Source organism: Mycteria americana, chromosome 2, assembly GCF_035582795.1.
Source record: "Mycteria americana isolate JAX WOST 10 ecotype Jacksonville Zoo and Gardens chromosome 2, USCA_MyAme_1.0, whole genome shotgun sequence".
Classification (NCBI taxonomy): Eukaryota; Metazoa; Chordata; class Aves; order Ciconiiformes; family Ciconiidae; genus Mycteria; species Mycteria americana.
In genome coordinates this window covers 24174505-24188483 of record NC_134366.1, presented here as the reverse complement: position 1 = coordinate 24188483, position 13979 = coordinate 24174505, and the positions used below count along the sequence as shown (strand labels likewise).

At 45.5% G+C, this 13979-nt stretch overlaps 1 protein-coding gene across 4 annotated transcripts in view; it reads right to left on the bottom strand.

The window, feature by feature from the left end:
- The window catches only part of FAM171A1 (family with sequence similarity 171 member A1), a 92815-nt gene extending 86089 nt beyond the window's left edge, over positions 1-6726 (bottom strand). For 3 of the 4 annotated variants that reach the window (XM_075492727.1, XM_075492728.1, XM_075492729.1), the window contains exon 1: positions 6282-6726. In XM_075492727.1, the coding sequence (XP_075348842.1) occupies positions 6282-6375 (94 nt within the window). In that variant the 5' untranslated portion in view covers positions 6376-6726. The remainder of the gene's footprint in view (positions 1-6281) is intronic. The other variant, XM_075492730.1, reaches the window with a different exon arrangement.
- Positions 6727-13979: the final 7253 nt, after the last annotated feature.

The window sequence follows — 13979 nt, the reverse complement described above, 5'->3', positions numbered from 1 at the left end:
ACCTACAGAGACTGCTTCTATTCAAAAACATACTTTATATCCACAGCAGTTCTGTTTAAATATACCAAATCCCACAAGCAGCTAGTGAGGGAGCCAAATTTACGGACTATACTGTACATAAATGAATGTTTCCTTCAGATCATCTCAAGATCTGTTGCTCTTCAAGCTAGCAAAAGTGACATGGGTATATCTGAACCAGAACATTGGCATTTTACATGAAATGAAAATGTAGTTCTATGTTGAAATATACTTAAGTACTACTTTCAAGGGCTCAGACTCGCCATTATGTCAAATACGATTCTGTCTTAATAATTTAAAGTAAAAGATTCAATGCACTTATTAAAAGCAACAAGAAATTACAGTATGTTCACATTCTTATGGCTCTGTATTAATGTATCTTTCCAGTTTCCAGTAAAACTAAAGATGGTATTTGTAAAAAGCATGTGTATAATGCTTGTTACCCATGCACAACAAGCCAGACATTACATTAACTGAAAACTTAATGTAAACCAGCTTACAGGAAAATGTTTCTGGAATTTCTGAAGAAAAAACCAAAAAAAGCAGCACTTAGTTCTCTTTGGTATTTCCCAAAACAAAATGTTTTAGTGTATATTATTAGCACGTATTATATTTAGTATTATTAAACTCTTTTGTTCTAGTAAATTCAAGCCTTTACACAGGCTTCTTGCCTCCCTTATTTGTGCTCCCTGACAGGTAAATGGTAAAACCACTGAGACCTGTGGGAGAGGCAGAATACTGACAGCGCAGTTCTCTCAGAAGTTGCCTTTCTTCATATCTAAAGGCAGAACTGATATATACTGGAGCAAAGGGAAATTAATCCTACAAAAAATGCAGTTTGCATAAGGTAATTCAGTGTATACAGTAACAGAAATACTGAAAGTGCGCACTTTGATTTCAAGTTGCAGGTATTTTGGAGAGATTATTTAGTTTGCCTTTGGCTGACTGGAAAAATAGCTATCTCCTTAAATTATAAGCTCAAGGTCCACGACACAATTGTATTGATCAAATGTACTAGAGTAATTTGAGATATGTGGAAAAGAAGCATCATTCCCAACCATACTGCTATCCAACAGCCAAACTTCAAGCAGGGTTGTTAATAAATGCCATTAAAGCTGAAGCACCAAGCTGCCAGGTACTGCATACCTATACTGACACGACCTACGCATCAAGTTTCCTTGCCATGCATCTTCCTCTCAGTTTTCTTCATGCACCAAGGCTGTGGCTAGTCATTGCCCACAGAAGACAAGAGTAAAAAACTAATTCGAAGTTTGTACTAACAGGAGGCAGAGTGACATTTCTGCTCCTCCATGCACCAAAACCTTTCTTAAGTTTTCCAACAAACCTAAAAGCACAATCCTTCTTCCTCCCCAGCACACAAATACATATACCCAGGCTGCTGTTAAATTAACAAGCATATGGTAAAATTGCATTTCATTGCTACCAGAAACCTCTCCTGTAGAGAGGGGACTGCTATTTGAAACCATTCACTTGGCCAGAAGTTGGCACAGAAAGCAGCCATTCCTAAAAATTTCATGAACCAGGTTCTAGTCTCAAGCAGTAAGAGGTGTCAGTGTGAGTTTAAAGAAAAAAAAAGACAAAAGAGAGGAGGGAGGGAGAAGGTTGTTTTAACCTTTGTGCTAGGTAACACATGGCAATTAACACAAGCGACAAATGACCACAGGGAAAGCCAGCATGTGGGTTTGCTGTCACTTGACAAGTGCATACATACGTTATTTAAGGTAAGTTGAATCACTTACTGCAAGGTATTACAAGCCAAAAGGGTTAGCAGAAGACGACTGCAGTTTTAAACCCTCAGCTCACCTAGGTAACTTGTTCATCTGACTGAGAGAAATCAGTTACTAGGCATTTGCAGGCATTAGTAGTTCAAGGTAAACATGAAAAAATAAAAATCTAGTGCTTACCTGGATCTGATAACGAATAAAACCAACGAATACCTCATACTCATTAAGATTTTACAACGCTATCTAGTACTAAGTAAACAATTTGCTCCTCCACTAAAATAAAACAACATCTTTTGTACTGCTTTAGAGCAATTTAGCTTTTACTCTTATGAGTCCATTTGTGGTCTCAATGAAATAAACGTTTGTATTTGAAGGTCGTTAGTAATTTGCAGCTCATTGAGAAGAGACAGTAGGGCAGTGCAAGATGAAAGAGAGAAAGACTATTTCTGCATCATCTAAACTTTATCATCATGGCTAAAGCTGCAAGCTTGGGATAACTGGCTTAAAGAAAAGCCAAGAACTTGAGGGTCTCTTCATAGCTGTTACTGTGCTGTCCAGAAAAGAAGCCTTTACAAAACGTCCAGCTGAAACGGTTGTGAAATTAGCTTTCACAATGTCAAGTAATGTAATGGCTGCTTGCAGGCAGGCAAGCAATTCCAAACAGCAGCACTCAAGCATCAACCCTCCAGTCCTCCATGCACACAGAGGAAGAAGATACTGTGGATTCTGACTAAGCAGCAACAGCTGAACTTTTATTCACCATCATACTATGAAAAAAAGTATCTGCCTGATCTCATTCTGGGATTATGAAGGTGGGATATCCTGAGCATATTCATCTACTAGAAGACTAGTCCTTGAACTGGGTGCTATTAATTACTCAAATGTTATTTTATTATTCCTAACTTCTTCGTTTTGAAGAACTAATGAAATATGAAGACCAATGAAGACATGAATTAAAACCAATACCCACTGCAGCAGACAAAAGTCATACCAGATTTCTGCGCTATATTCTAGGACTTCTCTTAAAAGAGTCTCCCTAGCATCTACGAATGAATCATCCTCGTCTTCTACTGCGAAGTACAGTTTACAGGCAACAAAGAAATTTAACCCCTTCTCAGATTACACTGATTTTGCTTACATTCCCCCTGGATTAGTGTTACCTTTTCATATAACTCTTAAATTCCTATTTGCCAAGACTCCCTAAGTTTAAAAAGGATCTGTCCATATGAAGAAAACGCACTGTGTATTTTGTCTGTACTCATCAGACAAATCACCAGTTCCCAATAGGAATGCAGCTTAAGGGTTGGTTTAGTTTTTTGTTTTAATTAAAATTTCTACACACTCATTTCAGCATTCAAACCAATTTAAGTTCTGGAATACTTGATAGAACAATTAAAAAACAAACAAACAAAAGCCACCAAAAAAATCTCAAAACCATAATTTAGTCCTCATCTGAAACACTTGTCAGGTTTTAAGTATTTGAGAGAAGTTAAGGAGGTAAAAGCCTTACCAATTCTAAAGTGTACCTTCATGGACTTCTAACAACTTCACTGCTGGGGCTCTAAGCATCAAACTGACAAAAATGAACAACTCATCTGGGTGGATTTTAACATATTAAAGAAAATAAGTTACTGAAACTTAGAGGGCACCTCTGTGATCTTCAGAAGCCACAACAGAACCTGCATAATGAATCAAATAAGGTAACAGCGTGCCAAAGCCATCCAGTTTTCTAAATAGGACGCTAAATGCAGAGCTTAATTACCAGTACTTTCCATATTCACAAATTATGTAATCAGTCTGGCCGAGCAGAATTTGAAGCTGGGACTGAACATACAGCTGAGAGCAGCTAAAGAGAAATGCTTGATGCAAAGCATTGCTCCTCATCCCTTCCTTAACCAGAACACCGACTACAAATCCCACCTTCAAATAGCTCCAAATCCAAGACCTATTTATTTGCTCTGTTAACACAGGCATGGAACACCTTAACTGAATCTCATTTAATCTCTCCCACCACGAGGAGGGCTCTCTGCCCTAGTCTCTTGTAACCTGTCCAATAATAAAAATTGCAGCTGAAGCAATTACTCCCTGATGGCATCCTCTGGCTTTCTCACCTCCACCTTTATTCCAATTTCTGTTTTTTTCACTAGTCTCTTCACAGCCACAAGGGGAAAGTCAGTCATCTGCAAACATCCCTGAACTTCAGCAATGGCCCTTCACCTGTAGCTACAACTATCACCTCGGTGCTAAAAGGGCAGGAGAGAAAAACAGTTGGTTTAGGTTTTACAACCATTTAGCACTTACTGTGCTCAGTATACAAACAAGGAATGTGCCTGGTACTAAAACTCTTTTCCCTAGAAGATGTTCACACCTGATGATTAGGAACGTGTTCAATGCTACAAGCTGGCATTGCATAAACTTTCAAAAAAGACTCATGCATGGTAAGTGGCTGGTAACTAGTGAGCAGAATACACTTCAATATGAGATTAGCTCTACATATCCACTTATCAATGTACATGTCCAAAGAGTAAAGATTGGGCTCATAATTAGACTTTGGAAAATGATGCTATCTATGAAAACTCAGATGTTCTTACACGGAGGATAAAATTAGACCATTCTATTTAGATAGAAATGTTCTCTACTCACTGACATAGCTGCTATTACTTAATCAGCTATCAGGCTTGATGTGGATGTAGCAGCTATAGAGAGAAGTCTTTCCACATACCATGAATTGAGCTTGACTACAGAAAATGAGATCAACAGGGCAGTTGAAAGGCACTAGTTTTGCCAATACCTCACCACTTTGATCACATATATGAAAGAGATTTTCCACATGAAACAGAAATTACAACAGATTTTTATATTACCTTGGTACCTGAAGTGCTAGCTTCAAGGAATGAACACAGTTCTGTTCTTCCAGCACACCTACCAATAAACAGTATAGTCCCAAGTTTACTGGCCTTTGAGTTATAGTTTAGTACTTCCTATTCCAGAACTGCTATTGTTTTGTCCTTAAAAAAGGCAAAATCTGACATTACATTTGATGTCAGATTACCAAGTGTGGTAGGTTTTGCTACAAGATACCAATACCTTTTGAATACTCTGTATGAGAGCACAGGCCCACCTAGATCTTAGTATACCGCAAATACAACCACGAAAGAAAGAGTTCAAAGAGGTTACTTTTAACATTTTCCTTCTTGTCGCAAGCATCCCTTACCAACATGTGAGACAGGAAAGCTTAGAGGAAACAGGACATAAGCGTACTCTTTGCATGGTGTACTTCACCCCACCACAGCAGGAAGGACGCTGCCAAGCCATCGCCACGAAGGCTAAGCCGGCATACGATCTCTCATCCCTGATGACACATTTAGCCACTTGACAACACATGCCACAAAGCTAACGCTGACCATGGGGGAGGGCGCATTTCCTCCTCGCACATTTCATACCCTTAGGTAGACAAGTTTTCTGCTTCCTAACATAGCCGTGGTCCCGACAGGCAGGCACGATGCTGCCGCAGGATCCCTTGTCGAGTCCGGCGGGAGGAGGCCGAGAGCGGGGCTGCCCTCCTGCCACCACATGCAAGGCCGAGGGCCAGCGGGGCACGGGGGAGTGCGTCCCCCCACCGAGCTTCCACAGGGGGTGAGGGCTGGAGGGCAGGTGCACCTCGCCGCCGAGGGGACGCCTCACCACGGCACCTGTGAGGATCAGGGCAGAGCAGCCCACGGCAGGACCCTGGCCCGGCCCAGGAGCACCAGAGCTGCCCCAGGTGCCGGGGGAGCGGCCGAGGCCTCCCGGGGGGCTCGGGCACTGCCCCGCTGCGGCTTCTGCTCCCGCCCGGGCGAGGGCGGAGGGGGGGAAGACGACCCTGCCCGGCCGGGGAAGCGTCTCTCCCCGGCTGCCGAGGGGCCCAGCGGCCGCCCGGCGCCGTGACAGGCCCCTGCCCGGCCGGGGGGCAGCCCACCGCGCCGAACAAAAGGCCCGGCCGAGGCCCGGAAACGTCCCGGGGCGGTGGGCCGAGCCGCGCCGCCAGCCCGGGGGGCGAACCCGCAGCCCGACGGCCCCGCACGGCCGGGGGCAGGGCCTGCGGCCGCCGGTACCCTTCAGCTCGCCTCTCACCGCCGCGTCGGGCCCTGCAGCGGGCACGGCGGGGAACCGGGGGAGAAGGACGCAATGCAACAGCTCCGGCGGCGCTGAGGGAGGGAGGGGGCAGCACAATGAGGCCAGCGGCATCCCCTGCCCCTTCCGTTAACAAAAGCTCCCCAGCCGCGGGGCTTGCACCCGCCTCCGCCGCGGGGCTGCCTTCACCACCCCGGGCCTAGGGGGGGTCTGCAGCGGGCGGCGCCCCCGTTGCGCCCCGCAGCCGCAGACGGTGGGAGCCGGGAGAGATCTCGCATCGCCGCCCCCCGCCGAACCCCCGGCCCGGCCCCCCCAAGTTTGCCGCTGCCCGCACAATGCAGCCCCTCGCCGCCCCGGGGGCCACCGCACAAAGCGGGCGAGTCCCGCCGCCCTTCCCGCACCGACCTTGAGCCGCCTCGGGCGCCCCTAAGGTTTTGGTCACCGCCTTCCACACGTTGCAGCCCAGCAGGCAGAGGAGAAGCGCCGCCGACCTGCTCATTTCCACCCGCCGCCGCCAGCCGCCGCCAGGGAAGGAATCGCCGCCGGAGCCGCTGCCCGGAGGAGGAGGAGGAGAAAGAGCCGCATCAGGGGCTGGCCCGCTCCGCGCCTCCCTCCATGTTGCCGTGTGCTGCCCCTCCTGCTTTCTCCGCCTGCTGCATTGTCGTCCCGCCGCTGCGCCCCGGCCTCCGCGTCCCGCGCTGTCCCCCCGGGCGGGCGGGCGGCGGAGGCGGGGCGAAGGAGAGGCGCGAGTGCTCCGCGGCCCCGGCTGCCTGTCTGGTTTTATTTTTTAATTTTTTTTCCCCCGCTTATTTTTTTTCCCGGTCTCCCGGCAGGGGCAGCCAGGCTCCGCCGCCCGCTCCTTAACCCTTTGCGGCACCCCCTGCCCCGCGCGGCGGGCCCGGCGGGACAGCGCCCCCTGCCGGCCGCGCCCGCCCAGCCCTGCCCTCCCGGCCCGCCGCGGGGCCACGGGCCGCGGCTCCCCGGCGAGCAGCGGGGCCGGCAGCGGGGCCTGCCGGGCGGCCTTGCAGGCCCCCGCCGAGCCTCGTCGCGCCGCAAGACCGGCTGCCGCCCGAGGGCAGGCCCGTGGCCCCGGCGGGCAGCCCGCCCCCCCCGCCAGGTGCTGCCGCGCTTACCTGCCGCGGGGGGCCGGGTCCCGCCCGGCCGCGCCCGCCGCCCTTTCTCTCTCTCTCTCCCCCCCCCCCCCCCCCCAAACGGCTGCAAAATGGCCTCCTCGGTGGTACTGTCCCCCGCCGCGGCGGCTCGCTCGCCTTCAGCCACAGCCCAGCGGGAGGGACAAGGGAGAAGACGGACGTGGTGGCTTATAATGGCACGGCTGAGACGTGTCGAGTCACAGGGTCCCCCGCGGCCCAGCCGCCGCTGCCGCGCATGGCCCCCCGGCCTGGTCCCCTGCTGCTGATGTTGTATTTAAAGCGGGGTTTTTTGGAAAAAAAAAAAAGACAACCAAAGAACAACAGAAAATGCATCCATCTACTGGGTTTTATACAAAATTGTTTAAAAAATGCTATTACAAACTGCACAAGAAAGGCGAACTTTGGGGTTGCAATGCCAGCATTGAAGGCCGAGGTCAGCCACGGCCCTGCCAGGGGCTCGCAGATTCCCTGGGGACGCTGTGCCATACAGGGCATGGCAGAAGTGGCACTGTGGAAACTGTAGCAAGGGCAGGGACAGTCTCCCTGGGGGCTTGCTCACTGGTATATTTTGCACCATCTGTAAGAGCATCTCTTGCTGTACTTTTCTCCAGGCCAGCGGAGACAGAATACAAGGCCACAGCACTCATGCCTCCCTTCCTGGGCTCTGCTGAGCATTATGCTTCCTAGGGAGGGAGAACAGGCGCTCCTCATGTTTCCCCCAGCGCAGAGATTGCTGCTACAGACAGCTATTATGGCAAGTCTTTACACAGCTGTGCAAAGCAAAGCCTCTGCCCCACTGGCTCACAGATTTCCCACGATCTGCTCCCAAACACTGCCAAGGCTTCAGTTTGCCTGTAAGACTGAAGTCTGTGTACCTACAAGTTTAATCTCTCACAGAAGTGTCTTAAAGCTTCAGGTTTTATTTGTAACATCTATTTTTGAATAAAATCTGCCATAAAAATGCAATACATTATACATTTATTTTTAGAAAGCAGTACAGTTGTTTACTTTGCCACGTCAGTATTTGACCAGACTAGCTGTACCACGAGCTACAGGTTGTTCCTTTTATGAATTTTATTAAATTCTTGTGCCCCAGAAGTGTTAAAACTGATTTTCCCGTTCCTCTTTAGAGACAGTCCAATTGATTACAATATATTTCACTCTGGTTTTACCATTAAGTTGTTCAAATACATTTTCTGAGTGTTGATAAATACAGTGTAGACACTGCAACTTTATCTTTTTATCCTGAGTATTTGGAGGATTTATTTGTAAAGCTCAGTCCTATAAGAAAAGTAGGTACAAAAAGGCTATTCAGTTCACAGAGGAGACCAAATGTGCAAATACAGATCATCTGATCTTACTCCTGCTTATCATAAAACAAAGATTTCAATATTGTAAACTCATGTCATGGCTAAACAGTTATCATGTAGCAAGCATGGTCTGAAGAGCCCAGTGGATTTATAACAAAACTGATCAAAGTTTAGGCACATCACAGTGTTAGTGACTGTGAGGCAACTCCATCCTAAAGAAAGAAGGTTGGCCACCTGGTAAATAATCACATATTATATAACATCTTTTTTGAGATCCCATTTCCCTTTCTCTGGATGTCCATGGATTTAAATTAGCATAAATAAGATGAGCTCATAGCTAGAAACTTATATAAAACCTATTTCTGTCCATAAGGAAAGCTAGAGCAATTTGTTACAAAGAGGAATACGCATTTTCCTGAATATAGTTGTATTATTTTCGCAGAAAACAGATACCATGGTCCTTGCAACATCAGTGGATAACACATAATGATTGGGGCTGGGAAAGAAATGAGATATTGCACTGAGAAATAGGCTATTGCACTGAATTTTGTCTAGAATTTACATTTAAGAAAGCAGAAAGCCATTTACATAGGCCCTTCCCTTAATAATCTTTTACAAAAATAGAAAATTTTGCTTTATCACTAGTAAACAAATGGTCTGTTTTAAGACTTGGTTTTAGCTACATTTGCTTACTTGATCCATTATGCAATGGGTTTACAGTTCAAGCAAAGGATGTTTCCTAATTCATACTACAAGCTACAGGCATATGAAAGGTTAACTTTTCGTCACTGCCTTTTTCCTTCAAAGAAGAAATAATACTACTTGGAGCCCCTCACCGTAGCACTTTCCCCTCTCCTGTGGCTGTGCATTGGGAACTACCACAACTCCCTGGAATTACAGACTGCTTTGGCCTTCCTGTGTTGTTTTGCTACCAAACTTGAGTCAGCTACCTTAAAGTTATGAAATTCAACTTTATTAGGTTGGTGGTCTCATAGGTTTTGGGTTTTCTTAGCCTGGGAAATATAGCTCACCTATATGGATTCCATGACTAAGAGATGTCATCATATGACATCTACCACTTCACAAAAGCCAATTAGACATGAAGAAAAGATAAAAGCTCTTCTGGAAGTGGTTATTCACAAAGCTCTTGTTTTCAAATTATGTATAAGTTAATATCTAGATCTTGATATTACAATATCCCATCTAACAATAACATGGCAGAGGATGAAAAGAAAACCTGTATTTTTTCATCATACTCCCATAAATATTTTGACCTACTGAAGTGAGACGTGGATACCTGATCCCAAATAGGCTATGCAGATTTTGAAAACACAAGCTATAGATAATGCCACACACTACCCGCATTAGCCCTCTTTATTGCAGCCCAGATATCCTTATAGACTATGCTGGACACACAGGGCTTGTCTCCTTCCTGAATAAGCTAAATTTATATATATAATTACATGGTAGCATTCTCATAAATGCACCCATTCATGTCATGAAACTGAGATATTCCTCCAAATAGCTTCTCTTGAAATGATCTTTTCTCCTTTGCTTCAATGAGCACTTAAGTATCTAACGCTAACATATTGGTAATGCCATTGATTCTTGGATGAACACTCCCTGTGACACATGGGATAGTTCATGTCTTAGAGCTCGATTCAAATCCTCCTCAAACTTAAGCAAGTATCAGTTTTACTCGTCACCTTTTCATGCCTTGTTTGCTGATACGCATTGGCTAGACACCTTTAAAGAAAAAAAGGAGCCAATTTACTGCAGCCTGAGTAAACGAGGAGAGGTGTCAGTAAATAACATTAATACAATAATATGACCTAAGTCAGCCTCTAGTGAGAGCTCAGCTCTCACTCTGGTCATACATGACCCAGCAGCGTGCCCTTACAGCAAAGGTGGTGAATGGTATCCTTAGCTGCATTAGACAACGTATTGCCAGCAGGTCAAGGGAGGTGATCCTTGCCCTCTACTCAGCACTGGTGAGGCCACACCTGGAGTGCTGTGTCCAGTTCTGGGCTCCCCAGTAAAAGAGTGACACAGACATACTGGAGAGAGTCCAACAAAGGGTCATGAAGATGATGAAGGGACTGGAACATCTCTTCTATGAGGAAAGGCTGAGAGAGCTGGGACTGTTCAGCCTGGAAAAGAGAAGGCTCGGGGGGGGATCTTTTTAATGTATATAAATACCTGAAGGGAGGGTGCAAAGAGAATGTAGCCAGGCTTTTGTCAGTGGTGCCCAGTGACAGGACCAGAGGCAGTGGGCACAAACAGAAACACAGGAGGTTCCCTCTGAACATCAGGAAACACTTTTTCACTGGGAGGGTGACTGAGCACTGGCACAGGTTGCCCAGAGAGGTTGTGGAGTCTCCATCTGTGGAGATACTCAAAAGCCATCTGGATGTGATCCTGGGCCACTGGCTCTAGGTGGCCCTGCTTGAGCGGAGGGGTTGGACCAGATGACCTCCAGAGGTGCCTTCCAACCTCAACCCTTCTGTGATTCTGTGATTTCTATTCAGAAAGAATACTTGAGCCCTAGTACTCGAGGTGCAGTGGGAACTAGATGGCTGGACCTATTCCAACGCCAGGGCAGGAAAGGAAATTTTTCCTTTCTACAGCATTTCCTATTTGTCCATTCCACGCTGAGGCTACACATTGTACATTTTTACATTGTACAAACAATGTAAATTACATTTTAAATTGTACAAACAAACAAATTTCCAAATATTTGACCATTCAAGTAATGCATACTAATGTACTTACAACATGATTAGCTATTAATGAGGCTCTCTGTACCAATCATTAGTAGACAGACATGTTCAAAGAGTGCCTTGAATAGTATATGGCTTACTTTGAGGTTAGGCTTATAGTTTAAATTTTCAAATTTCTATGATGAGTAGTTTCACAGACACTTTTGACTGGTATGGTGAATATGCTTAAGCAAAAATTTGGGCTAATTAGTTCTTTTCTATTCTCTCGCACAGTCTCTAGTACAGTTTTTCTTGTGGTATTATTTCCGTGTACACAAATGTGAATTATGAAAGCAGTGCTCAGACAGCCAATGACAAGTCTATAATGGATTAACAGTTAAATATTTTCTATATGGCAAATGAATTCAGTGAACCAAGAGGTGCAAGTATTTGTAGTAAAGTCCTATCTCTAGCAAGCTGTTATCTAGCCTTTCTGGTTGCTAGTACCGGTCTGTGCATTTGAGAATAGCTTTGACTTTTATCATTTCTAGCAGAGTCCTTGTTTACCAGTGCACGAGTTACTTCACATATGGAAGATCACACAAAACTAAATCTAAAAAAAAAAAGTGAATGTCAAGAGTACAAAGCCCTGAAGATTTTGCAATGCTCCTGGTAAGCTGAGCCAGCTACTGATTATGTGATATTCAACACTTCACATGAAAACTATAGAAGCTATTTTGTCCTGGAACTTTCAAAGAGAAAAGCAAAGTTTTATGGCCAGGACAACAATAACTTCCTATCCTTACCAGAAATCTAGCAGTGTTTGAGTACAACTGTTGTTTTAGTTGTAGCCATGCTGAGTGTGGATACCAAAACATAATACTATCTTTGGCATAAAAATCTTTTACCCTGAAGATCTCAGATCATTTCAATATTGACATACACATGCTGTGCTATTAATATGAAAGTCAGCTAGTGCCTATACGTGCTCATAAGGTAAAGAAACCTTTGCCTAAGCAAGACCTAAGTACTTGTTTACGTAGGGAAGTCAGTGTGGAACAGTTATGTGTGAAATACATCCCCATACCTGACTGCACACTAAATCCCTTGGTAGACAACTGCATGTGGACCAGCTCAAGGCTTCAATAAATATTAGAGCCAAACATAGGTTTCACTGCCCTATTTCTATATTAAATAAAGCAATATTTATCTTGTGGGAGCTACCAGAATAGGACTAGGCTGCGATTAAAAAAAAAATCTGTAAGCATTGCCTAAAGATTGCAGAAGAAAGGCTGGTAGGGAGTCTTGAACTCAAAATGAGGATCTTAGGAGGCTGGGCTCCAGCAGCTGAGAAAGGACTGGGAGACAGAAGTAGATCTGAAGCATGGATGAAAGGATGACTGAGGCATCAGTGGGCTTTGGGTCAGGGAAAGGAAGGATGAAGGCTGCGTGCGGTCTGTGGAAATTTTGGGAGCTATGGGAGATACCACCATCTGTGAGCTTGTGCCTCTCCCTCCAGCATGATCTGCTCAGAAGATGAGCAGATCCCTGCTGTCTTCCTTCCCAGATACCTTCTCCCTCTTAGAAGAAAGAGCAGCCTCTGCTCCTGTCGAGGGAGAAAACACATGAAGGTGAAGAGCAGGCTCAGGGCCAAGAGCAATGGAAAGGGAGAGCAGCATGAGGGAAGAAGCAAGAGTAGTGACTGCCACTACCAGCAGATCGCAGACTCCCCTTCAAAGTGGCCACTGTCCCTTCCACCCCAGCCCTTCCCTTAGCAGGAACAGCAGCAAGTCTGGCCCTGTGTGTAGTTACAAAAAACGAAGTCCACTTCTGGGAGCAGTGAGCTCTGCTTAACCCCGTTGGCAGGTGAGCTGTGAGGAAACATGTGTCCCTTACTGGGGTGAATGGCAGCTCCTGTAGATTGCTGCCCTGGGCAGCTGCCTACATCAAAACCTAGTTTTCTCTGTCAACACTGTTTGTGCAAAGCCTCCTTAGAATAGCTGAAGCACAGTGTTTGTACTTCCCTGAAGACTGAAACAACCAGCTGAATGATACTTAATCTCTCTTGGAAGAAGAAAAGGCCTGGACTGACCCTAAGGACTCTAAGGAGTCTAGGGCAGAGGTTTTCAGAAAAAAGCTCCATATACTGCTGTTCAGCATTTCCCAGAGGGGAAAAGGCAAGTTCAGAAATACTGTACAATAACCTATCACTTTTTTGAAGCGACCCATACTTCTGCCGGAAAAACATTTGGTAGAAGCATATGATGAAAAAGGCTTCCAGACATTAGTCTGCCAGTCCAATGTAGAAATGCCAGTCCTGGTACCTAGCTATTTCCCAGTGATAATACATGTTTTGGCAAGCCAGGCATGGATACTTCAGTTTGCAGCCACCGAGTTAGGGCAGAATATATTCAAGTGTGCAGCAGCTGGAATTCTCTCCGTAAAACATGGGGAGATGCTAAAATCCACACGTGGGGATACAATTAAATCATTATTTTATAAATTAAGAAGTTTTATAAGAGCAGAGGACAGGCCAGAGAAGGCGTATAGCCTTGTGGACAGTTACTAACAACAAACAAGCGAGAACCCACTAGCGCTAGGCTGAAGAGATTTCATTTAATTGAAAGACAAAACATTAAGATAATCCAAAATTAGAACACTGACAAGCAAATCAAGGTCTCAGTATCTGACCACAGATGCTCTAAAACAGAACTGTAGTTATGATTCTTTTTAACCTCTGCCAGTTCCTGCTCCGGTTCTCATTCAAACATACAAAACCTTAGTGTTGCTTAATGCTGAGAGGCTAAGCATGTCCTGGTCTTAAGATTCACAGAATCACAGAATCGTATAGGTTGGAAAAGACCTTTAAGATCATCAAGTCCAACCGTAAACCTAACACTACCAAGACCACCACTACACCATGTCCCTAAGCACCTCATCCAA